The 24504-nt window shown below is 45.7% G+C and overlaps 1 protein-coding gene across 1 annotated transcript; it reads right to left on the bottom strand.

Moving 5' to 3' along the window:
• Window positions 1-10946: 10946 nt before the first annotated feature.
• LOC123449178 (actin-depolymerizing factor 5) lies at window positions 10947-13523 on the bottom strand. The gene is made up of 3 exons (XM_045126289.1): window positions 13345-13523; window positions 12984-13243; window positions 10947-11584 (listed from the first exon to the last, which is right to left on the bottom strand). Exons 1-3 carry the CDS (start codon window positions 13363-13365, stop codon window positions 11434-11436), a joined length of 432 nt encoding a protein of 143 aa, XP_044982224.1. The 5' UTR covers window positions 13366-13523; the 3' UTR covers window positions 10947-11433.
• Window positions 13524-24504: the final 10981 nt, after the last annotated feature.

The raw sequence follows: 24504 nt of genomic DNA, 5'->3' as shown, positions 1-24504 counted from the left end.
TAAACACTCATTGTCAAGCACATGAAAAGAATGCACAGTGAATCCTCCTGGCGGTAGTACCGCTGGGGGTCCTAGCGGTAGTACCGCTACCCTGGCGGTAGTACCGCTGGGGTTTGATTTTCAGATCTGACAGATAAAATAGACCCCATGGATATGGCTACACGAATTTTACGAGGGGCATGGGCTGTGTATGAACACTAAGAACTCCACCACAGCCCTACACACATGAGGATCACAAGTACCACCGAAATAAGTACATGCCTAGGCAAGAGAGAGAAAGTTTTAGATCTAATCCAAACATAGTTCAAGTGCTTGATCTAAAACATGTAAATCCTAGGGCATGGCAAAATAAACAGCAAAGATTCATAGGACCTACACTCCCCTCAAATATCTCCTTCATGCCACCCAAGAACAAGGCACAAGATCAAAGACATGAATCCAAACCACCAATGCTCCTAACCCTAGAACAAGAATATCAACCAAGAGAAGAAGGCGAGGAGCTTTACCGGGATTCATGGCCCTTGGAGGAGGAGGAAGAAGTGGAGCAAACCCTCCAATCCAACGGAGAAAAAGAGCTCCACGAATAGAGATCAAAATAGGGGGATTTAGGGGTTGGGGAGGGAGGAGCCGCGACGAAGAAGAAAGAAACACGGAAACACGAGCTCCCCCTCCTTTATATAGCCCAAGGGGTACGGGCCAGCGGTAGTACCGCTGTGGTCCTGGCGGTAGTACCGCTACCTGGCGGTAGTACCGCTGGATACAGCGGTAGTACCGCTGGGGTCCTAGCTGTAGTACCACTCCCCCTGGCGGTAGTACCGCTGGGGTCCTAGCTGTAGTACCGCTCCCCCTAAGACAGCCCTAAAGAAATTCCTAGTTAGGTCGTGATAGATTGGGATCCTGGCGGTAGTACCGCTGTCCCTAGAGGTAGTACCGCTGGGGCAGGCGGTAGTACCGCTACCCTTGGCGGTAGTACCGCTGGGGTCCTGGCGGTAGTACCGCTGGGGTCCTAGCGGTAGTACCGCTACCCCTGGCGGTAGTACCGCTGGGGTCCTGGCGGTAGTACCGCTACCCCTGGCGGTAGTACCGCTGCAAATGTCACAATGGGACCTAGGAAAAGAGAAGAACGTGGGCAAATGACAAGTAAGTGGAAAAGAGGATAGCACCAGAAATATATACTGACTTGTCATTTTATATCCTTTCTTCGATATGAGAGAAAGGTGGGGGCGGTGGCCGAGGCCACCTATGTTTGAGACAATGGTATGACACCGCGAAGAATTATCCTTGGGTTCATGACCAATGCTCGTCTTTGAAGCACAAGTGTCATTTGACAATGGCTAAAGTGAAAGACTAGATTGATTTATGCATAATGGGGGGAGGGAAAGTTCATTGAGAGAATAACACTCCCCCTATGTCCATGCCTACATCTAGACCAAGATGGAATGCAAAGTGAGGTGCAACATGCCTAGTTTCAATCCACATTACTTGAATCAATGATATTTAGCTCATGCCTTAACTCTCGGAACCTTGCTTCATCTAGAGGCTTAGTGAAAATATCTGCAAGTTGCTCTTCAGTGTGGATGAAGTGAACCTCAATATCACCTAGCTTGATATGTTCACGAATGAAGTGATGGCGAATATCAATATGTTTGGTTTTGCTATGTTGCACTGGGTTGAGGGAAATCTTGATAGCACTTTGATTGTCACATAGAAGAGGCACTTTGTCACAAGTGACACCATAATCCTTTAAAGTTTGCCTCATCCATAGCAATTGTGCACAACAACTTGCAACTGCCACATACTCAGCTTCGGTGGATGATAAAGAGACGCAATTCTGCTTCTTTGACGACCAACTTACCAATGAGCGACCAAGGAATTGGCATCCTCCAGACGTTGACTTCCTCTCCACAAAATCTCCTGCCCAATCTGAGTCAGAATAGCCAACTAGATTGAAGTTTGCTCCTTTGGGATACCAAAGGCCAAAGTTTGGGGTATGAGCCAAATATCGGAAGATTCGCTTAACATCCATGTAATGACTTTCTTTTGGTGCGGATTGAAACCATGCACATATCCCTACACTCAACATAATATCCGGTCTAGATGCACAAAGGTAGAGGAGGGATCCAATCATGGAGCGATATACCTTTTGATCCACTGCTTTACCATTGGGATCACTGTCAAGCTTGCATCTTGTTGGCATGGGGAACTTGACCGGTTTGACATCTTCGAGCTCGAACCGTTTGAGCATGTCTTGAGTGTACTTGGCTTGTTTGATGAATGTCCCTTCTAGACCTTGTTTAATCTCGAACCCGAGGAAGAACTTCAACTCTCCCATCATGGACATCTCAAACTTCTCAGTCATTAGTGCAGCAAATTCTTCATTGAAGGAAATGTTAGGAGAGCCAATGATAATATCATCAACATATAGTTGGCATATGAACAAATCCCCTTTAACCCTCTTAGTAAAAAGAGTGGGATCTATCTTCCCAATTTCAAACCCACGATCTTGTAACAACTTAGTAAGATACTCATACCACGCGCGTGGGGCTTGTTTAAGGCCATAGAGTGCCTTATTAAGTTTGTACACATGATTGGGGAGCTTGGGATGTTCGAATCCCGGGGGTTGTTTGACATAGACCAACTCATTTAAAGGACCATTAAGAAAGGCACTTTTCACATCCATTTGTTGTAATTTGAAGTTATGATGAGAAGCAAATGCAAGCAACATGCGAATAGATTCTAGACGAGCAACAGGGGCAAAGGTTTCACCGTAGTCGATACCCTCGACTTGGGAGTAGCCTTGAGCCACCAATCTTGCCTTGTTTCGAATCACAATCCCATTGGCATCTTGCTTGTTCTTGAATATCCATTTGGTCCCGATGACATTATGTTCCTCCGTTGGCCTAGGCACTAAATCCTAGACTTGGTTGCGCTCGAAGTTGTTAAGTTCTTCGTGCATGGCCATAAGCCAATCCTCATCATCGAGCGCTTCCTGTACCTGTTGAGGTTCACAATACGAAACAAACGCGTGATGCTCACAATAATTCCAAATCTGTTGACGGGTGGATACTCCCCTTTTTAAACTGCCAAGTACATTCTTCATAAGATGTGACTTGACTCTCAGCTTGTTCGCAATCTTGGCTGCTCGACGCTCCAAGAGTTCTTCATTAGATAACGGAGGAGCATCGACTTGTTTACTTTGCTTGCCCTTGCGTCTTGAGCCGGCTGTTGGTGCTGCAGAAGGGAATTGTGATACAGTCTCCTGATCATCTTGTCCTTCGACTTGAGCAGGTTCACTAGTTTGTTCTTGTATTTGTGGTTGCTCTTGATCTTGATCTTGTGCTTCTACTTTGTCTGGATCTCGGGGTTGCACTTGATCTTGATCATGAGCAGGTTCGGAGTCTTGGGGTAGTGCTTGAATATTCTGAGACACATCATCATTGTTGGGCAATTTATCTTGACCTTGAGCTTGTTTATTTTGTTGAGAGTCTTCTCTTTGTTCATCGGAAGCGTGTAGGACTTGTGGAGGTGATGGCTCCACTTGAGTAGAGCATTGTCCTTCTCCTTTGGCCACAAGGGGTTCCTCAATGGGGAGTATTTGACCAATCCCCATTCTTCTTATGGCTTGGGGAGGAATTTCATCACCTACATCACAAAGACCACTTTGCTCCACTTGGGAGCCATTATTTTCATCAAACTCTACGTTACATGTCTCCTCAATTAGTCCGGTGGACTTGTTGAGGACACGGTAAGCATGAGAGTTTGTAGCATAACCAACAAAGATACCCTCATGTGCTCTAGAATCAAATTTAGCTAACCGTGCACCTTTCTTGAGAATGAAACACTTACAACCGAATACCCGGAAGTACTTGAGATTGGGTTTGTTTCCAGTTAGAATCTCATACGGAGTCTTGTTCAAGCCTTTGCGAATATAGAACCGATTGGATGCATGACATGCTGTGTTGATGGCCTCTGCCCAGAAGTTATATGGAGATCTGAATTCTGCCATCATTGTCCTTGCCGCGTCTATCAAGGTCCAGTTCTTCCTTTCTGCCACGCCGTTTTGTTGAGGGGTATATGGTGCAGAATATTGGTGTTTTATTCCCTCATCACCTAGGAACTCATCCAAGGTGTAGTTCTTGAACTCGGTGCCGTTGTCACTTCTAATCATCAAAATCTTTGCTTCATGTTGACGTTGCGCTTCATTAGCAAAGTTGATGACCGTTTGTTGAGTCTCACACTTCTTTTTAAAGAAATATACCCAGGTATATCTTCAGTAGTCGTCAACAATCACCAAGCAATACTTTCTGCCTCCAAGACTATCAAATGAGGGAGGACCAAACAGATCCATATGGAGAAGCTCCAATGGCCTCTTAGTGTAGATAAGAGTCGTTGGACGATGAGCGGTTTCATGAATCTTTCCTTCAATGCAGGCACTGCAAACACGATCTTTAGCAAAACTCACATTTGTTAGTCCACGAATATGGTCCCCTGTCAGAAGGCTTTGCAAAAATCTCATATTGACATGAGCTAAACGGCGATGCCAAAGCCAGCCCACATCAACTTTAGCCATTAAACATGCCGCGGTCTTAGTGGGTCGCTTTGAAAAGTTCACCACATAAAGACCATTTTCGAGATATCCAACATAGGCTACTTTAAGAGTCTTGCTCCTCAGGAGAACCACAGTATCAAGATTAAAGAATGTGGAAAATCCCATAATTGCGAGTTAACGAACCGAAAGTAAATTGTAGGCAAGTGACTCAACAAGCATGACCTTCTCAATAGATAGATTTTGAGAGACGACCACATTACCAAATCCCAATACCTTTGACGAGGATGCATCGGCGAATTGGACATGGGTGGGCATAGATGGAGAAGGATGCACATCCACCACTAAGTCCTTGCTTTCGGTCATATGATTTGTTGCTCCACTATCGAGCAACCATGACACCCCACCGGAAGCAAACTCCTGCAATAGATCAAGGCTTGGTTTTAGGTACCCATTTTTAATGGGTCCTTTCATGTTAGAGACAAGGGTCTTAGGAACCCAGATAGCCCATTCAATATCCTCATTGTAGGAACCAACAAATTTGGCATAAACATGCCCATCACTAGCACAACATAAGACATAAGAAGAATTGAGTTTGCCGACTATGTTAGTAGGAATGGTTTTGCCCTTCTTGAGGTTTCCATAGTCCACCTTGTTCCTGTTCACCTTCTGAGTCCCCTCACCCTCTTTGACAAAGATGTCCATGAGGGTGGGAGATCGTTTGTTCCTGTTCCTCCTTTTACCTTTTGACTTGGAGGTAAGTCCAAGTCCCTCCTTCCCTACAACACCCTTTTGAGTGCTCAAGAGGTCGTTCAGACTCTTCTCACCTTGTATGCATGCCACAAGGCCCTTCTCAAGTTTCTCCTTTAACTTGGCATTTTCCTCCACAAGATGTACATGCTCACAACAAGGGTTAGTTGCACAAGCATTATCAATTAACACAAAGGGAGGGCAAGTAGAGATCTCCTTGGTAAGCTTTGCTTGGAGTTGATCATGAGACTCTTTCAGAGAGAAATGAGCACATTTCAAGACCTTGTGGGCCTTTTCAAGTGTGTCAAACTCCTCTTTGAGTCTGTCATGGCCAACCCCAAGAGCATACTTTTCAGACTTAAGCATACGAGTAAGAACAACATCATGATCTAGTTTCTTTTGCATTTTAGCGCAGTCATCGTTATATGACTCCTCAAGAGCCAAACGAAGAGTGCGCTCATTTTCTAGAGCATTAGATAATTCGGCAATTTCATCGACATAGTCACGACTGTGTCCCTGAAGCTCGGAGATGGTCTCCTCATGAGACTCAATGAGATCAGTGGCCTCACCCAGTTGTTCCAAGAGAGCAACAAAGTGCTTCTTGGGTTCTCCCTTAATAGTGCACAGAAACTTGTCAAGATCATGCTCATTAAGTTCCCCAACATCACTATCTTCAACACAATTTAACAATGAAGGGGCGGAATCAATGTTGGTCTTAATGATGGGAGTTACCTGATTGATACCTTTTGCCATGAGGCACTTGGTGATGTGGTTCTCGTTGGGGGCGTTGAAGAGAGACACCTTCTGGGGAGAGGTAGTGGCAATAGCAACAGTTGTTGTTGCCACTGTATCATCATCATCGGAAGGGTACTCTTCAAGGGCCACCATCCCTTTTGGGTGAGGTTTCTTCACAAAGTTGTTCTTGATTGGAAATGATTTGGTTTTGTCTTTACGAATGAGCTTGCCTCCGTTGTCTTCCCTTTTCTCATAGGGACATTCGGCCACAAAGTGACTCACGTTACCACAGTTATAACATGTCCTGACTCGTTGTTTGGGTTTGAATCCACTCGAGTTGTTCTTGGTGAAGGTGGGTCTTGAGTTCCTCTTGTTGCCCCAGAATTGCCTTGATGCAAGAGCCATGTGCTCATGATAGGCATACTTTGTGTCTTCAGGGCAGCGCTCCTCTTCCTCATCTTCTTCTTCTTCTTCAAGCATTGCTTTTGCTTTCAACGCAAGGTTGGGTGAAGTTGTCTTTGATCGAACACGAGCAAGTGCATTGTCGGTTGTTTCGTTCATGATTGACATTGCAATGAATTCATCCAACACCTCACTGGAAGACAAGGAGTGGAAGTCTGGCCGCTAACGAATGACAGATGACATGGCTTTGTTGAAAGGCATGATGGCTTTAAGGAACTTGCGCTTGACCCATGTATCATCCACATCCTTGCTCCCATGATCCTTGAGTGCCACAGCAATAGCAGTCACCCTCCGATAGAGATCACGAGGGTCCTCGTCTTCCTTCATCACAAACTCATCGGCCTTATCAAGTATCACTTCATAGTTGGATCGTTGAATGCTTGAGCTTCCCTTGTACAACACCATAATATGCTCCCAACAATCCTTGGCCAAAGTGAAGGGACGCAAGTGAGGAAGATCTTCAGGTGGCACTGCATACTGGAGAATAAACAAAACGGAGTGATTGTATTGATTGTCTGCATCTTCTCTTGGAGTGAGGTTGCTTGGATCATGGGGATAATATCATTGCTCGATGATTCTCCACAAGTTTGTTGAGCTGTGATTCAAATGAGACTTAATAGAAAATACCCAGTTAGCAAAGTCACCTTTCACAAGCTTAGGAGGAGGACCAACAGGATTAAGACGTGGTGCGGGAACGGATCCTCCATAGACCATGGGGGTGGAACTGAGGTATATGTTCCAGTCCCATCCTTTTCGTGAGATGAGGAAGGTCGCATACCTTTAGCCGCTTCCTTAGAGGAGTTGGCCTCCGAATCGGTGACGGTGGGTTTAACCACTATAGCCGGTTCTGGTGAACTTTTAAAACCCTCAATTAACTCTTTAAGCATGGTCTTGACTTCGTTCGTCAAGGACGTCTTAAGGTCGGCCATAGCCGTATTCAAGTCGTCCCTTGTGACCGAAGTTAAGTCCATGGCCTCGGGTTGCCCATGGTTAATTCCCTCTTCGTCTTCCATACTCTTCGGGTGGTTAGACCCTTAATAAAGAGACGTGGCTCTGATACCAATTGAAAGGATCGATATGGTTGACTAGAGGGGGGGTGAATAGACAACGACCACTTTTTAATTAATCTTAGCAAGTTAAGGTAAACAACATATGGGTTCACAAATATTACGACAATGAGGTGAACCCTAATGAAGCTAACAACGAGAGCTATTAAGACAAGTAAGATATAGTCAACAACATAAGCATACACAAAGTAAAGGATAGAGATAACCACAAGTGGAACCGATGGAGACGAGGATGTGTTACTGAAGTTCCTTCCCTTTGACAGGAAGTACGTCTCCATTGGAGCGGTGTGGAGGCACAATGCTCCCCAATAAGCCACTAAGGCCACCGTATTCTCCTCACGCCCTCGCACGATGCAAGGTACCGTGATTCCACTATAGGTGTCCTTGAAGGCGGCGACCGAACCTTTACAAACAAGGTTGGGGCAAACTCCACACAAAGCTTGGAGGCTCCCAACAAGACCACGAAGCTTCACCATAATGGAATATGGCTTCGAGGTGACCTCAACCGTCTAGGATGCTCAAACACCCAAGAGTAACAAGATCCGCAAGGGATTGGTGGGGGAATCAACTTTTCTCTTGGTGGAAGTGTGGATCTAGGCATTCTCAACCAATCCCTAAAGAATCAACAAGTTTGATTGGCTAGGGAGAGAGATCGGGCACTTTTGAGCTTAGGGAGCAACAATGGAGCTTGGGGAGGTAAGAGATGAGGTTCCACAGCTAGAAGAACCCTTTATATAGTGGGGGGGAAATCCAACCGTTTTCCCACTCTGTGCCCGAGCTCCAGCGGTACTACCGCTGGCTGCAGCGGTACTACCGCTGGCACTCCAGCGGTACTACCGCTGGCACGCTGGACCGCTGGCACTCCAGCGGTACTACCGCTGGCTGCAGCGGTACTACCGCTGGGCCCCTGGTAGTGCAAAGGCACTACCACCGCCAAGAAAGTCTTTGCAAAAAGGTCCGTCCACGAACAACCGCTAGGCAGGCGGTACTAAGCTCCTGGAGCGGTACTACCGCTGACCAGGGGCGGTACTACCGCCACCTAGCGGTACTACCGCTGGCTGTAGCGGTACTACCGCTAGCACTCCAGTGGTACTACCTCTAGGGCTAGCGGTACTACCGCTAGGGCCAGCGGTACTACCGCTTGGCCCAGCGGTACTACCGTTGGGGGACCATTTTGCAAAGAGGAAAGAAACACAGAGGCGGGGGCCGCTCCAAAGATGCAGGTAAGGGAAAATATGTGAAGTGTGCGCGTGCAAAGATTGATTCCACCCAAACCTTTCCACTACGGTTCCCCTCTTAATAGTACGGCTTTCCTATGACTCAAATAAAGAGAATCGTAGAGAATGCCGTGCTTGTGTTCCATGAACGAGGAGGCGAGTCGTCTTGTGTCGTTGACGTGTGTTATCTGAAACCTTAACACACACGGTTTGTCCTTTACGGTACTGTCATCAATCACCAAAATTACTTAGGCATAAACTAAGCCCCAACATTGCTGGTCTTTCCATAGATAGATCCTTGTATGGCATAGGAAAATTTTAAATTTACTACGTTTCCCAACATGGTGCATTGGAAAAAAACGGTGCCATGAAAAATCAACATATATCCTTCAATAGGGGTCGCAAGTGCATGTTTTCAAGGTGAGTCGAAACTACATGTTCTTAAGACAGGATCCTAAATGTATATTTTCAAAAAGGGACGCAATTGCATGTTTTTAAAGGGAGAGTCACAGCTGCATGTTTTTAAGGTAGAGTTGCAACTGCATGTTTTTAAAATCAGAGTCGCAACTGCATGTTTTTAAAGTAGAGTCACAATTGCATGTTTTCAATAGAGGCCGCAACTGCATATTTTTAAAAATGGGTCGCAACCGCACGTTTTTAAGGTGGGGTCGCAACTGCATGCTTTTGAGAGGGGTCGCAATTGCACGTGTTTCAAGGTGAGTCACAACGACATATTTTTAAGACGGGATCGCAGCTGCAGGTTTTCAAGACGGACCGCTATTATGCTACATGTTTTCAAGGTGGGTTGAAATTGCATGTTATTAAGGCGGGTCGCAACTGCATGTTCTCAACAGGAGGCGCAAATGCACGTTTTTAAGGCAGGGTCGCAACTGCATGTCTACAAGGGAATTGTAACTGCATGTTTTCAAGGTGGGTCGCAAGTTGCAACTGCATGTTTTTCAAGAGGGGTTGCTATCTTATGTTTTTAAATGGGGTCGCACTCCATTTTTCAAGATGTGTTGCAACTTTCAAGAGGGGTCGCAAGTGCATGCTTTCATGGGAGGTCACGACTACATGTTTCTCTATGGGGTCGCAACTGTATGCTTTCAAGAGGATCGCAGCTGCAAGTTTTCAAATGGGGTCGCGACTGGATGTTTTTCAAGGAGGTCACAAATGTATGTTTTAAGGCAGTGGACTCGCAACTGCATGCTTTCATGGGAGGTCGCGACTACATGTTTTTCTATGGGGTCACAACTCTGTGCTTTCAAGAGGATCGCAGCTTCAAGTTTTAAAATAGGGTCGCAACTGGATGTTTTTCAAGGAGGTCAGAAATGTATGTTTTAAGGCAGTGGGCTCGCAACTGCATGCTTTCATGAGAGGTCGCGACTACATGTTTTTCTATGGGGTCACAACTCTGTGCTTTCAAGAGGATCGCAGCTTCAAGTTTTTAAATAGGGTCGCAACTCGATGTTTTTCAAGGAGGTCACAAATGTATGTTTTAAGGCAGTGGGCTCGCAACCGTAAGTTATTTTGAACCAACTACGATAGCTAAGAGCATTTTCCTAAATTTGTGGGGAAAAATTAAACTCGTATTTTTTTTCTTCAAATTTGTGAGAATATTTAATCTCCGGATATTTTTACATCATTTCCTTTTTAAAAACTCCAGTTTCTTAAACTCATGAATAAATTTTTATGAATAAATTCCTGATCATTTTTTCTAGACATTATGATTAAAAAAATAGCACAATTCAAACATTTTATTTGGAAATTTTGAATTTCATGTGGTCAAATTTCAACATTAATTCGTATGCGCGTTCTAAGTACTCTCTCGGCACACACACACATGACAACTCCATATTGTTTCTTGCTTCAGAGTATGAGCCAACGAAGAAAGATGGTTCCAGGAAAAAAAACTACAACGAGACCCATAACTAGAGAACCCACAAGACATGACAACGGACATTGCCCAGCAAAAAATAAACAGCCCAGATCAAAAGAAACGAACGAGTTGCTGAGCGACTAGAAAATGCTGCTTAAATTAGAAAAGACCGCAGTTTGACATTAGTTAACTGAGACATAATTATGTCTCAGCCGGCTCAGTTCCAGGCGATCCTTTAATTATATGTAGATGGGTGTATATATGCTTTTTGTCCTAGGAATGCGCTGTGATTTTTCTCCAAACATATGTCCTTGTACGTAGTTCCTTGCAACATCCGAAGAGTCCCTTGTGTCCTTACAAAATCCTGCTTTTAGCTGGGCGTGACAGCGGTGAACAACGCCTGCAACAATTTCACCAGACCAAGAGACAGTCCAGAGCAACCAACCGTGTTATCATCTTGAACGGTTGAAGCACAATAAGCAAAGCAAGTCGGGGCATCCTCAGCATCAGTGGAATTTCCACGTCGCACGCAGAGACGGGTGGGACGCTTCACTAATCCGCTGCCACTCTCTCAGCTCCTATACATACATCACACAAACCACGGACCGATAAATCTTCTAAACCAAAAGCCCAAACGCTCGTCGGATCGCATCGAGCGAGGCCACCACCAACCAAAGCAGCCCACCCGGATCAGCGTCCGTCCGATTATAGTACAGCGGCGACCGTCGGCGACAGGCACGCCAACATAAGTAAAACCCGCTCGCTGCGGCGGCTCGCTCATTGCGCGCGCTCCCTGATGACGTCGAAGCCCATCTCGGAGGGGTCGGTGGCCTGCACCTCGTAGTGGACCCCGTCCAGCACCCGCCGCAGGCCTTGCTTCGACGTCGCGTACAGAATCTTGGCCCGTATCCTCGACGCCGCCGGCGACCTGAAGCAAAAAATAAAAAGAATCAACAAATCGACCAAACCCGCTGCCTGTGGCTGCAGGATGCATCCTAATCCCACTGAATTATGAACGAAACCATCTTGTATGTACTCGTGTGAGGCTGATGCGCCAGCAGCAGTTGCCATCGAACAAAGCCAAAGCGCTTTAACAAATGGAGACTGGCTGCTGGTGGACACACCGGACAGGCTTTGCTAAATGCTAACCTAACAGTACTTAAACAGCCAGTTCTGCTGTCAAGTGCTTTAATCGTGCTTTCTTTTGATACTAAGATAATCGGAACTGGTTGATCAAACTAAGCCGGTGAAATGTTGACCGAAAGACAATCGTAAAAAAGGTTACTGGTATGGGCGATGAGGGGCTGATAAATCTAAGCGAATATACAAGGACAGACAGATCTGCACAACAGATGGATGCAGCCCCAGATCTGATCTGATCTGATTAAAGCGCCCGCCCGCCTTAGCTGTGGAGGTTAAGAGAAAAATAATGCAGGGAGGAGTACTAAAGACAACAGTAACAAAGATGCCGCGGCAAGGACAAAGGAAAGCAAGCAAGAAAGTTTGGCCCCCGTCATGATCTCGACCAGACCTGCGTTTGAGTTTGACAAGGCAGCGTGGATATGGGTGAGACACCCAACCCTTGTGGAAAACGGGAAAAGTTTGATGCGTATTCGGTGTTGCGATAAGGATGCGGGGCTGATTGCAGACCCATTTGGCCTGCAGGTTTCCTGTCAATTTCTTGGATGCTCTCCAGCACCTTAATTTAGTCATGTGGTGTGCAGATGCCCCCCATCTTATCTTAATTTTAGTCCGGGCTTCTGTCTCGGTGACGATGCAATGTCTGGTTGCTTGATTGCGATTTTGTTTGGCAGTTGGTAGGACTATGGTCAATTGCTTGATTTAATCTGCACTTACGTCATGTAATTACAACCAACTTGGCGTTAGTGTGTTTTATACAGTGCAGAGGGCCAAAGAGGATTTCGTCTCTTGGCTAAGTTTCTTGCTGGCAGGTGGCAGCTACCGTGGTTTATGAATGGCTTGACTTGCATATCTTCCAAAAAATTGATGGTGTGCTTACAGAGGAAAACTTATTACGGCCTCGACAAATCAGAGCTATTTATAATAGGAGTACAGTGTTCAGCCAGCAAGGAATGCTTAGCCGCCATAATCAAGAACTAGAATATGAACCATCCAGCATCGCAGTATCCGCATCAATAATTATCCATAAACAAGTGTACGTAGTAGCATAGATATTTCCCTCCATAAAAGAAAGAGAAATACTTATGGCTAACAATCAAGATCAGCCGCCATATGAATCAATCAATTTTGAAGGTGAACAAAGGAGAAGGGAGCGGTGAAATTAAGGGATGGAGGCGAGGAATTACCATGCGATGAAGAAGATCTTGCTCTTCTGGCAGTTGTCGACGGAGACGAAGTCGAAGTCGAAGACGGCGTAGCGGCAGTCGTCGGTGGGCAGCGCGGCGACGAGCTCCTCGTACCCCTCCCCGGGGCCGCCCACCTTGTCCACCAGCACGGCGCGCGTGCGCTCGTCGATCTTGTAGACCACGAAGCGGTGCACCTTCTTCCACTTCATCTCCGTGAACCACCGCTTGCACTCCTCCTTGATGTTCATCCCCTCCGTCGCCTGCACGCCACCGCCGCAGAATCGTCGTCATAAACGCCGTAGATCGGCCCCAACACATGTCAAAGAAACCAGCGGCGGTCGAGGCCTGGATGGATCCTTACCATCTTGTAAGCCATTGCCATGGCTGCTGCAGGTCGTTGCCGGTGATGAAGGATCGGCGAAGGGGACGGTTCTTCCTCGGTGCTGCGTTTGTTGCTTGAGGAGGGTGCCCCTTGCCTGCTGCCCCTTTGTATGGGTGTGGGTTTGGTCCTCCTGTCTCTTGACAATTAGGTGAGGCCGGGGGGTGGGTCGGCTTTATACAAAAGGAGTGCGGCAAGCAGCCCAAAATTCCATTCCCCTCATTTTATAATTATAATATGGAAAAGCGAGGATGCAATGCAACTGGGGGTACGGGCATCCCTCCCACACATGCCTTCCTTGTGCTGTGTTCCCTGTCCATTTCTCAAAAAAAAAAAAAAAAAAACAAGGAAAACTTTGTATGATACAGAAGAATTATTAGTGTCTCCTTTTACAGATATGGAATTGTTGTTACTTTGCACTGGGCAGGCATCTGAACAAGTGAATGGATACCCCTTCAAGATAACGACCGTGGGCAGGACTCTTTTTAACAGTCTGCCTAGATTGCTCCACCGAAATGTCGTTAATCACAACATTCACGCGATTTGACACGCCACAGCGAGGAGCAGTAGCACGCACTGGCGTGCAATCATCGTCATGGTGATCAGAATCGCCGGTGATGATGCCGTCCGTCGGCAAGGCGATCTTGCACCAAAGATTCGCACTGGTCACCGGCGTACGCGACCGTGGGGCATGGAAGAAGCTACCGCACGCCCCGCCTAGCATCGTCATGGCCCGTGTCATGCGCCACGTCCCCCCACCCATTCTTTGCTTCCAAGGGAAGAAGGGAGCAAAGGTAAAAAACAACCAATTCGCCATTCGCCGCGGGGAAAGAAGGGAAAGCGGTGGCGACTGGGGACGGCGGCTCCTGAATGCTTCATCCGTTTTTCTTTCCTCGCGTCCGCAGTGGAGGTTTCACGTGCGCGTCGGTGACCTCAGACAGTTGCTGGTGCGCAGGGCAGAGCCCTTTTTCTTCTCTTTTGTATATATATTTAGTTTCTCGGTGGGACGAGGAGACCCGCGGGCGCGAAATTGAAAGCTGCGCGCGGTCGCGTACCGGCCGTGCGGGCCTGCGTTTCAACCTCCGGATTTATGAGCGATTTATGAGGTGCACAAGTGGTACTGCCACATGCTCGCCGGTGGCATTAGGCCATATACCTTTTCGACTTTTAGTTTTTTTTTTATCAGATCATAGCTTTTTCTTCAAACATCTGTTATTGTTGCGGATCCTGCTACGCCATCAAATTTATATCCAACGGACATACGAAACGTCAGATCAAGTACAACAAAGTTGACTCAGCTGGCTATAATAAAAAGTATAGTACACTTTTACAATTAACTATTGTACATGTTGATTGTAAGATTGACTATAGATGACATATCAATAGCTTATAGCCAACAGCTGACTATACTATTGTACTTGCTCTCATCCTGTCCTTACTTTCTGACGGGAAGGGACAATTAAGGCGCGGGGCAAACACATGATCAAATTCGTTGTGAAGATCCTTCAAAATCTGTTTTGTGTAAATGCAGATCGCGGCAACTAAATGGAGCCCAATTTTTTTCCTTCGAGGATAAGCACGAATCTCGTTAAAGCCTTCAAGTAGAGTCACTGGAGTCAGGTAGGTATAGCTAAGCATGATGAGCCTGCTTTGCTAGGCAGCTGTGATGGCCCCAATACCTTATGTCTACTCATGTTTTGGCGCTTTACCATGCGCCAGCGTTCACTCATGAATCATCGGTTGTAGTAGAAATAAGCGCAAGACAGAAAAACCAAAACTTCAAATAAGCTTTTCGTCGGTTACGATTTCCGGATTTAAATATGATTTAACCTAGCCGTGTATCATCGTCTCGCACCTTTACTTTGCTTGTGTACGTAATTCTTTTCTTCTTCTCTCAACTTCCCTTCCCCGCTGACATGAGACCACGACTCAATTGATTTTGCATTGCATAATTAGAGGGTGCTTGGATCCAAGAGACTAAAACTAGTCTGACTAAAACTAGTCTCTTTAAGAGGCTAAAGTTCCAAGCACCCCTGACTAAAGAGAGGCTAAAACTAGTCTTGAGGCTAAAATCTTTTAGTCAAGGGTACCCCTACTAAAATGTGCATTAGTCCTCTCTCTCCTCATTTAACTCCTCATGCAAGTTCTGGATTGGAGGGTTTAGAGGATAATAAATGCTCATTAACTTGATTTTAGTCTCTCTAGTACTTGGATCCAAGCATGGGTGAGGCTAGCAAGTTTTAGTCTCACTACTTTTAGTCATGGGACTAAAACGTATCCAAGCACCCTCTGAATCATGACTATTTTCTTAATTAGTACTAGTCATTTTAGTTAGTACGTCAACGACTGGATCACGGCGCGCACTTAATGTTCGACGCGATCAGAACGCCGCGTCCCCTTGCAAAATGCAGACGTGCAGCGCAGCGGTAGGGCCCCCGATGACAGAAGGACGACAGAGACATCTGATGCGCATGGGCGGGTCAAATACAAGCAGGCACGGATGCGGTATTGCGTCTGCACAAAGTGTATCTGGACACAAGGGCTCGGGTGACGGGGAGAGCACGAAGACGCCCAAGAAGGGCACTTGCCGACGAGGAGACTCGGCCAAACGCTGACAGCTTTATCGCCCGACCTGTATGGGCCAAGAAAATCTCGCCTTCATGGGCGCGAGTTGGGGGGGCACGCACGCCGGCTCCGCACGCGGGAGCCGCCGCCGCCGTCGACGACGACGACGAACGGAAAGGACGCCACCGCCACCGCCACCGCTGGCTGGAAAAGGAGCCGGAAAGCGATGGGTCATCGTCTCGCCGTCGGTCTGCAGTGGGAGAAGAAGAACAAGAGAGACGCGACGAGGGTCGCCTGTCAGTGCTGTACCCGTTTGCTGGCCAAAGGCGGGGCACCGGCTAGAGGTAGGAACCGTGATTGCCTACGGAGATCGGAGAGTCGCTAGCGGACGCTTTGGGGGCTTGTCTAACAGGAACCAGAGGACGGGAAGGCCGGAGAAGCACCAGGTTGGCCTCGTGTGGTTGGCGTCCGAATGCAGTGTTGTAATTAGGCGCGGACGCGTCAGTTCGTGCATGGATTGGTGATGGAAATGGCGATGTGACGCGTCAATGGATCGTAGTCATCATGGTAGAACTATACTCCCTCCCTTTTTCAATACAAGGTGTATTAGTTTTTTAAAAAGTCAAACCGTGTCTATGTTTAACCAACTTTATATCAAAATATATAAATAATTACAATACAAAATATAGAAAATATAAAATATATTTCAACATGAATCTAGTGAAAATGATTTGGTGTTCTAGGCCTTGATATTTTTGTCTACAAACATGGTCAAAGTTAGAGATGATCGATGTCACGCGTTGCTGTGACCGTCTATTTGTATGATAAATATATGAACCCATCAAAAAAATGAGAACATTATAACTTAAATCGGATGGGACGTATTTGGCAGCCATTTTCGGGCAGTTTGACACAGCGAACCGTGGCTCATCGAAGGGTGGGTGAGGAAATGCAGGCTAAAATCTAACATCTGCGTATTGTTTGGTTGCCCGCATCTAGTCCTCTCACATTAGCTGAACATTTGTGGCATAGTATTTGGTTGTCTGCATTGGTTGGGTTAACGCAGCTACACGATGTTTGGTTGTTTACGCGGGATATGATTAAGAGCTAACACTTATACTTAACCCACACAATTACATCGTGTCTCGCGATTGCGGTGGACGGTCACTATAGCGCCGCAATCGACACGACGAGCACGAAGTCTCGAGCGAGCGTTCCAGCCGGCACAAGGGGCGAACTAGTTGCTAGCATTGTTGTCGCAGAGAAAGTTCGTGCGTGGGAGCGTTGAGGCATATGATCGGAAAGGAGAAATGCAGTGTGTATCAGATCATGGCGAATGCAGTGGACTCTGACCATGGCGCCGCGTCCGACATGACGAGCACAGAGTCTCGGACGAGAGTTCCTGTCGACGCCGCAATGGACTAGTTGCTAGCGTCGCCGCCGCAAAGGAAGTCTGTGCGGAGGAACCTGAGGCAGAGGACGGGAAGGAGAAATGCAGTCTGTCGGACCATGGCGACTGTTGAGGAAGATGGTCATGGCGTCACGTCCGACACGACGTGCATGGAGTCGTGCACGAGTGACCCCGCCGGTGGCGTCGCATACTAGTTGCTAGCCTTGTCCTCGCAGAGAAAGTCCGCACAAAGATAGTGAATAGAGGAGGAGAAATGCAGTGCCCGCGCCATGACAGTGTCAGTGCACTAGGGCGGGAGAGAGGAGGCCAAGATGATCGACAATATAACCTACTCCAATGTAGTAGGATGCGAGCAAGGAAGCCAAGAGGAACGACGTCGGCGTCAAAAGAGACGAACATGAGGGCTTTGAGACAGAGGATAGAGGAGAAGAAATACAGTATGCGTGTAATTGCGGCATTGATACTTGTGATCTGCGTTTGTTTTTTCATGAAGAGGAACGAGTTATCACGGCACAATATGGGTAAATATTTCCCTCGGTTATGAAACCAAGGTTTATTGAACCAATAGGAATATCAACAACAACCGTCTTCACAGACTACACACAAAATAACAAACTGGCAACCAACACGGGCAAGAGGGTTGTCAATCCCCCTGGTCTCGTTATTTGCAAGGAAGTGAGATGTGTAGATAATTATAAATTAGAAAATAAAATGAAAGCAAGGTATTTAAAGTTTTATAAATATATGGTGAATAGATCTCGGGCATAGTTTTCCCTAGTGGCATCTTTCATGAAAACAACATACGGTGGGTAAACAAATTAGTGTTGGGCAATTGATAGAAAAGCGGATAGTTATGCGATATTCATGGCAATGATCATGTCCATAAACAAATAGGCCGACTCCTACGTGCTCCTATTAATATTACTTCACTCATCGACCGCTATGCAACATGCATCTAGAGTATTAAGCAAAACAGAGTAATGCTTGGAGAACGGTGACATGATGTAGACAAAGTAAACTCGAGCAATATGAATAAATCACATCATGTAATCCTTAGTATCTGCAACACAAAGACACATCTTGTCCCTTTATGTCACTGGGATATAGAAACTCGCCAGGTTGAACCTACTACAACGCACCTCTCTCACCGAAGAATTATGAATCTAGTTAACCAAACTATTTCAACACATCGGAGAGAATTACGAAGCTATCACAAATCACGCACATAAGAATCATATCAGAATTTAGAGAAGACTCAAATATTTATCATGAACAATCTGAACATAGACCCACAATTCATCGGATCCTAAACAAACACACCGCACAAAAGGATTACATCATGTGGATCAAAGCAAAGATGCGATCATCATTGTATTGAAGATCAAGAGAGAGAGAGATTGTCATCTAGGTACTATCCATGGACCCGTAGGTTTGTGGTGAATTACTCACACATCATCAAGAGGGTAGAAAGGTTGATGAAGAGGCCATCCGTGATCGATCCCCCCTTCGGCTGGGTACCGGAACAGAGTTTGAGATGGCATCCCGTCGGAAAAGAGACTTGATGCAGCGTAGAAAGTGTTTCGGGACTGCCACTAGGGCTTTGGGATATATGATAATTTATAAGCGAGAGAACGGAGTCGGGAGAGCCTCGAGGGGGACACAAGCCATCAAGCCCCCCCGCCCCCGCGGCGCCGTGTTGGCTCTTGGGGCTCTCGGCTGGCCCCCAGCCTTTTCTGATACTCATGGGTCTTCTTTTGGTTGATAAAAAATCTCCAAAAAAGTTTTAGGTCAGTTGGACATCGTTTGGTATTTAAAACCTGAAAAGTGAAAAACATGCAGAAAACAGCAACTGGCACTAGGTAGTGGGTCAATAGGTTAGTGCTTAAAAATAATATAATTTGGTAAATAAATACCCCAAAAGTATCCTAGAATTAAGATATATCAGCGCGGAACAATAAAAAATTATAGATACATTGGAGAAGTATCAATCATCCCGAAGCTTAATTGCTACTCGTGCATGAGCAGGTAAATAATAATAACAAAAAATTGATGTGACATGCTGATGACGAGTTGATGGATACACTTCTCGCCCCTCGTTGGTTACCCCAAGTGGAAGATGGAGATGTAGTGAGCAGCAGATTTCCCTTACACGGAGATTGTAAGGTTTATCGAACCAAGAGGACTCCTAGGCTCAACAAGTAGGTGTCTTCCACCCTGGCGCTAGCAGAAGACGTGGACCTGCACACACAACAAATAACTTTGCTCCCAACGAGTACAGAGAGGTTGTCAATCTCTTCGGCCTTGTAGTTTGCAAAGGATCAAAACACAAGCGGGAAGGTAATAGTGATTGCAACAAAAAAGTAAATGAAAGCAGAAAATGGTGGAGGTGTAAACAATGATGGTGATATGGACCGGGTCACATGATGTTCACTAGTGATGTCTCTCTCCCAAAAGACGATAAACAACTATGCTTGGGTAAACAAATCACACTTGGGCAATTGACAGGATTATGATCGCACCGCAATGCTAATTATGCTACTTGATAGTTAGAGGTTCAATAGTAATGGGAAGTACGCCAAGACAAGTAGACCGTTTATTCATCAGCATCTACTTACTAATCATCTACCTTGAGATATCTATCCAGAACATCTCTCCGGTATTAAGTCGCGAGCCCCACCCAAAGTGTAAACTCAAAGCAACGGACAACTGCATTAACGAACTATGCGTAAGGTAAACAATCCTTGCAACTGTGGTCACAAGTACCGTTGTTTTCTCCCTCGTGGAAACAAGCACATCCCCTAGTCTCATGTTTCTGTCACTCAAGCTAGACATCGAGGGGCATGAACCCACAATCATGCATAACGCTCCCTCTTGGAGTTACAATCAACTGCTCGGCCAAAGCAATAAATAGCAACAGAGAACATGCATGAATTACTAAGGAACATAATATAAAAGGATAATCAAATATATAACTCATAATCCATCGGATCCCAACAAACCGAGCATAGCAATAGCAAGAGAATTACATAGATGCCTTGATCATGTAGGGCAACTCACAAGGACTAACCATTGAAGCACAAGGTTGGAGAGAAGACATCACATAGCTACTGGTCATGGACTCATGGTCCAAGGAGGACTACTCATGACACGTCCGGGAAGCGTCCATCACGGTGGAGAAGCTCCCGGAGGTCGGAAGAGGTCTCGTGATGCTCCCGGTCTCGGAAGCGCTGCGGCGGCGGAACGATGTAGAAATTTGCGATTCCATAAAGTCTGCAAGGGGTTCCTCTCAAGACTCTAAATATAGTCCAAAGGAGGGCGCCGGAGGAGGTGCGACCCACCCAGGCGACCTCCCACCTAGGGCCTGGCCGCGCTAGCAGGACGCCTGGGAGGCCCTTGGCCCCTCTGGCCCATCTTCGGTGCTCCGGAAGCTTCTGTTTCGCTCATTTTTTATATATTTTTTCTAGAATTTTTCGGGCTTCGGAAAATTGGGTAAAAGCCCCTGCAAAATAGACATCAGTAGACAAAAACTGGCACTGGGTGCACTGAGTTAGTAGGTTAGTCCAAATATGTGTAAAATGATGTAAAAGTGTAGCAAAATATATAACAATGTCACCCAAAATATCATGGAACAAGAAGAAATTATAGATACATTTGGGACGTATCAACATCCCCAAGCTTAATTTCTGCTCGTCCTCGAGTATATAAATGATAACACAATAATTTTTGTGGTGACTGATACGTCCATTTTGCATCATGCTTTCGTGTTGATATTTATCGCTTTTTGGGCTGTTATTTCACTTCACAGTACAATACTTATGCCTTTTCTCTCTTATTTTGCAAGGTTTACATGAAGAGGGAGAATGCCGGCAGCTGGAATTCTGGCCTGAAAAAGGAGCAAGTTTGAGATGCCTATTCTACGCAACTCCAAAAGCCATGAAAATCAACGTGGATTTTTTGGGAATATATAAAAAATACTGGGCCGAAGAAGTGCCAGAGGAGCACAACCAGGGGGCCACAAGCCTGGTAGGCGCGTCCACCCCCCTGGCCGCGCCTAGGGGCTTGTGGGCTCCCTGCTGGCCCACTGGCACCCCTCTTCTGCTATATGAAGGGTTTCGTTCCGAAAAAAATCGAGAGAGGATTTTTCGAGAATTCGCCGCCGCCACGAGGCGGAACTTGAGCAGAACCAATCTAGAGCTCCGGCAGGACAATCCTGCCAGGGAAACTTCCCTCCCGGAGGGGGAAATCGTCGCCATCGTCATCACCAACACTCCTCTCATCAGAGGGGACTCGCATCAGCACCATCTCATCTCCAAACCCTAGTTCATCTCTTGTAACCAATCTCCGTCTCGCGACTCCGATTGGTACTTGTAAGGTTGCTAGTAGTGTTAATTACTCTTTGTAGTTGATGCTAGTTGGATTACTTGGTGGAAGAGTTTATGTTCAGATCCTTGATGCTACTCATTACCTCTCTGGTCATGAATATGATTATGCTTTGTGAGTAGTAACTTTTGTTCCTGAGAACATGGGATAAGTCATGCTAATAGTAGTCATGTGAATTGGGTATTCGTTCGATATTTTGATGTGTTGTATGTTGTTTTTCCTCTAGTGGTGTTATGTGAACGTCGACTACATAACACTTCACCATTATTTGGGCCTAGAGGAAGGCATTGGGAAGTAGTAAGTAGATGATGGGTTGCTAGAGTGACAGAAGGTTAAACCCTAGTTTATTTCTTCGTAAGGGGCTGATTTGGACCTAGTAGCTTAATGCTATGGTTAGACTTTGTCTTAATTCTTCTTTCGTAGTTGCGGATGATTGCGAGAGGGGTTAATCATAAGTAGGATGCTTTTCCAAGTAAGGGCAGTACCCAAGCGCTGGTCCCCCCACATATCAAACTATCAAAGTAACGAACGCGAATCATATGAACATGATGAAAACTAGCATGACAGAAATTCCCGTGTGTCCCCGGGAGCGTTTTTCCTCTTATAAGACTTTTCCAGGCTTGTCCCTTGCTACAAAAGGGATTGGGCCACTTTGCTGCACCGTTGCTACTTTTGTTACTTGTTGCTTGCTACGAATCATCTCACCACACAACTACTTGTTACCGTTAATTTCAGTGCTTGCAGATATTACCTTGCTGAAAACCACTTGTCAAATCCTTCTGCTCCTCGTTGGGTTCGACACTCTTACTTATCAAAAGGACTACGATAGATCCCCTATACTTGTGGGTCATCAAGACTCTTTTCTGGCGCTGTTGCCGGGGAGTGAAGCGCCTTTGGTAAGTGGAACTTGGTAAGGAAACATTCATATAGTGTGCTGAAATTTATTGTCACTTGTCACTATGGAAACTAATCCTTTGAGGGGCTTGTTCGGGGTATCTTCACCTCGAACGGAAGCACAAAGAGTTGCTCCTCAACCTGCTGCACCTACTGAAAATATTTGCTTTGAATTCCCTTCGGGTATGCTTGAGAAGCTGCTGGCTAATCCTTTTACAATAGATGGAACATCACATCCAGACTTGCATCTAATCTATGTAGATGAAGTTTGTGGTTTATTTAAGCTTCCAGGTTTGCCCGAGGATGAGGTCAAGAAGAAGGTGTTTCCCTTATCTTTGAGGGATAAGGCGTTGACATGGTATAGGCTATGTGATGATACTGGATCATGGAACTACAATCGGTTGAAATTGGAATTTCATCAAAAGTTTTATCCTATGCATCTAGTACATCGTGATCAGAATTATATTTATAACTTTTGGCCTCGTGACAGAGAAAGCATCGCTCAAGCTTGGGGGAGGCTTAAATCAATGTTATATTCATGCCCCAAGCTTGAGGTTGAAACAAATACCTTTAGTGATTTTAGCGCTAAGTATGGACTTGACTCTGAGATAGTAGCTTCATTGTGTGAATCATTTGCTGCTCATATTGATCTCCCCAAAGAGAAGTGGTTTAAATATCATCCTCCTTTAGAAGTCAATGCAGTTAAACCCAATCCAGTTGAAGAGAAAGTCATTGCCTATAATGATCCTATTGTTCCTAGTGCTTACATTGAGAAACCACCTTTCCCTATTAGGATAAAGGATCATTCTAAAGCTTCAACTGTAATACGTAGAGGCTACATTAGAACACCTACACCCCCTGAGAAAATTAGAGTTGAACCTAGCATTGCTATTACCAAAGATATCCTATCCGATGATGTTGAGGGACATAATATTCACTTCTGTGAAGATGTTGCTAGAATTGCTAAACCTCACGCTAGAGACAAACATAGGCCTGTTGTTGGCACGCATGTTGTTTCTATTAAGATAGGAGATCATTGCTATCATGGTTTATGTGACGTGGGTGCTTGTGTTAGTGCAATACCTCAATCCTTATATGATGAAATTAAAGAAGAGATTGCACTTGTTGAGATAGAACCTATTGATGTCACTATTCAGCTTGCCAATAGATATACTATCTGCCCTGTGGGAATTGTTAGGGATGCTGAAGTCTTGTGTGGTAAAACGAAGTATCCTGCTGATTTCCTCGTTCTTGCTACCGCACAAGATAGCTTGTGTCCCATCATATTTGGTAGACCTTTTGTCAATACCGTCAATGATCATATTGACTGTGAGAAGCAAACTGTCACTGTTGGCTTTGAAGGTGTGTCACATGAGTTCAATTTCTCCAAGTTTGGTAGACAACCCCATGAAAAAGAGTTGCCCAGTAAGGATGAAACTATTGTCTTGGCTTCTATTGCCGTGCCTCCTACTGATCCCTTAGAGCAATACTTCTTGAGCATGAAAATGATATGCATATGGACGAAAGGGATGAGATAGATAGAGTTTTCTCAGAACAATATCCTATCCTTAAGAATAACTTGCCTGTTGAACTGCTTGGGGATCCACCCCCACCAAAGGGTGATCCTATGTTCGAGCTTAAAGAGTTGCCTGATACTCTTAAGTATGCTTATCTTGATGAAAAGGAGATATATCTTGTTATTATTAGTTCTAGCCTCTCAAAGCATGAAGAAAAGAAGTTATTAGAAACTCTGAGGAAGCACCGTGCTGCTATTGGATATACTCTTGATGATCTCAAGGGCATTAGTCCCACTCTATGCCAGCACAAGATTAAAACCGATCCTGATTCCAAACCAGTTGCTAATCATCAAAGGAGATTAAATCCTAAGATGA

The sequence above is a fragment of the Hordeum vulgare genome, chromosome 4H, assembly GCF_904849725.1.
Source record: "Hordeum vulgare subsp. vulgare chromosome 4H, MorexV3_pseudomolecules_assembly, whole genome shotgun sequence".
Taxonomy (NCBI): domain Eukaryota; kingdom Viridiplantae; phylum Streptophyta; class Magnoliopsida; order Poales; family Poaceae; genus Hordeum; species Hordeum vulgare.
Note: the sequence above shows the minus strand (reverse complement) of the source record. Positions and strands in the feature narration are given on the sequence as shown.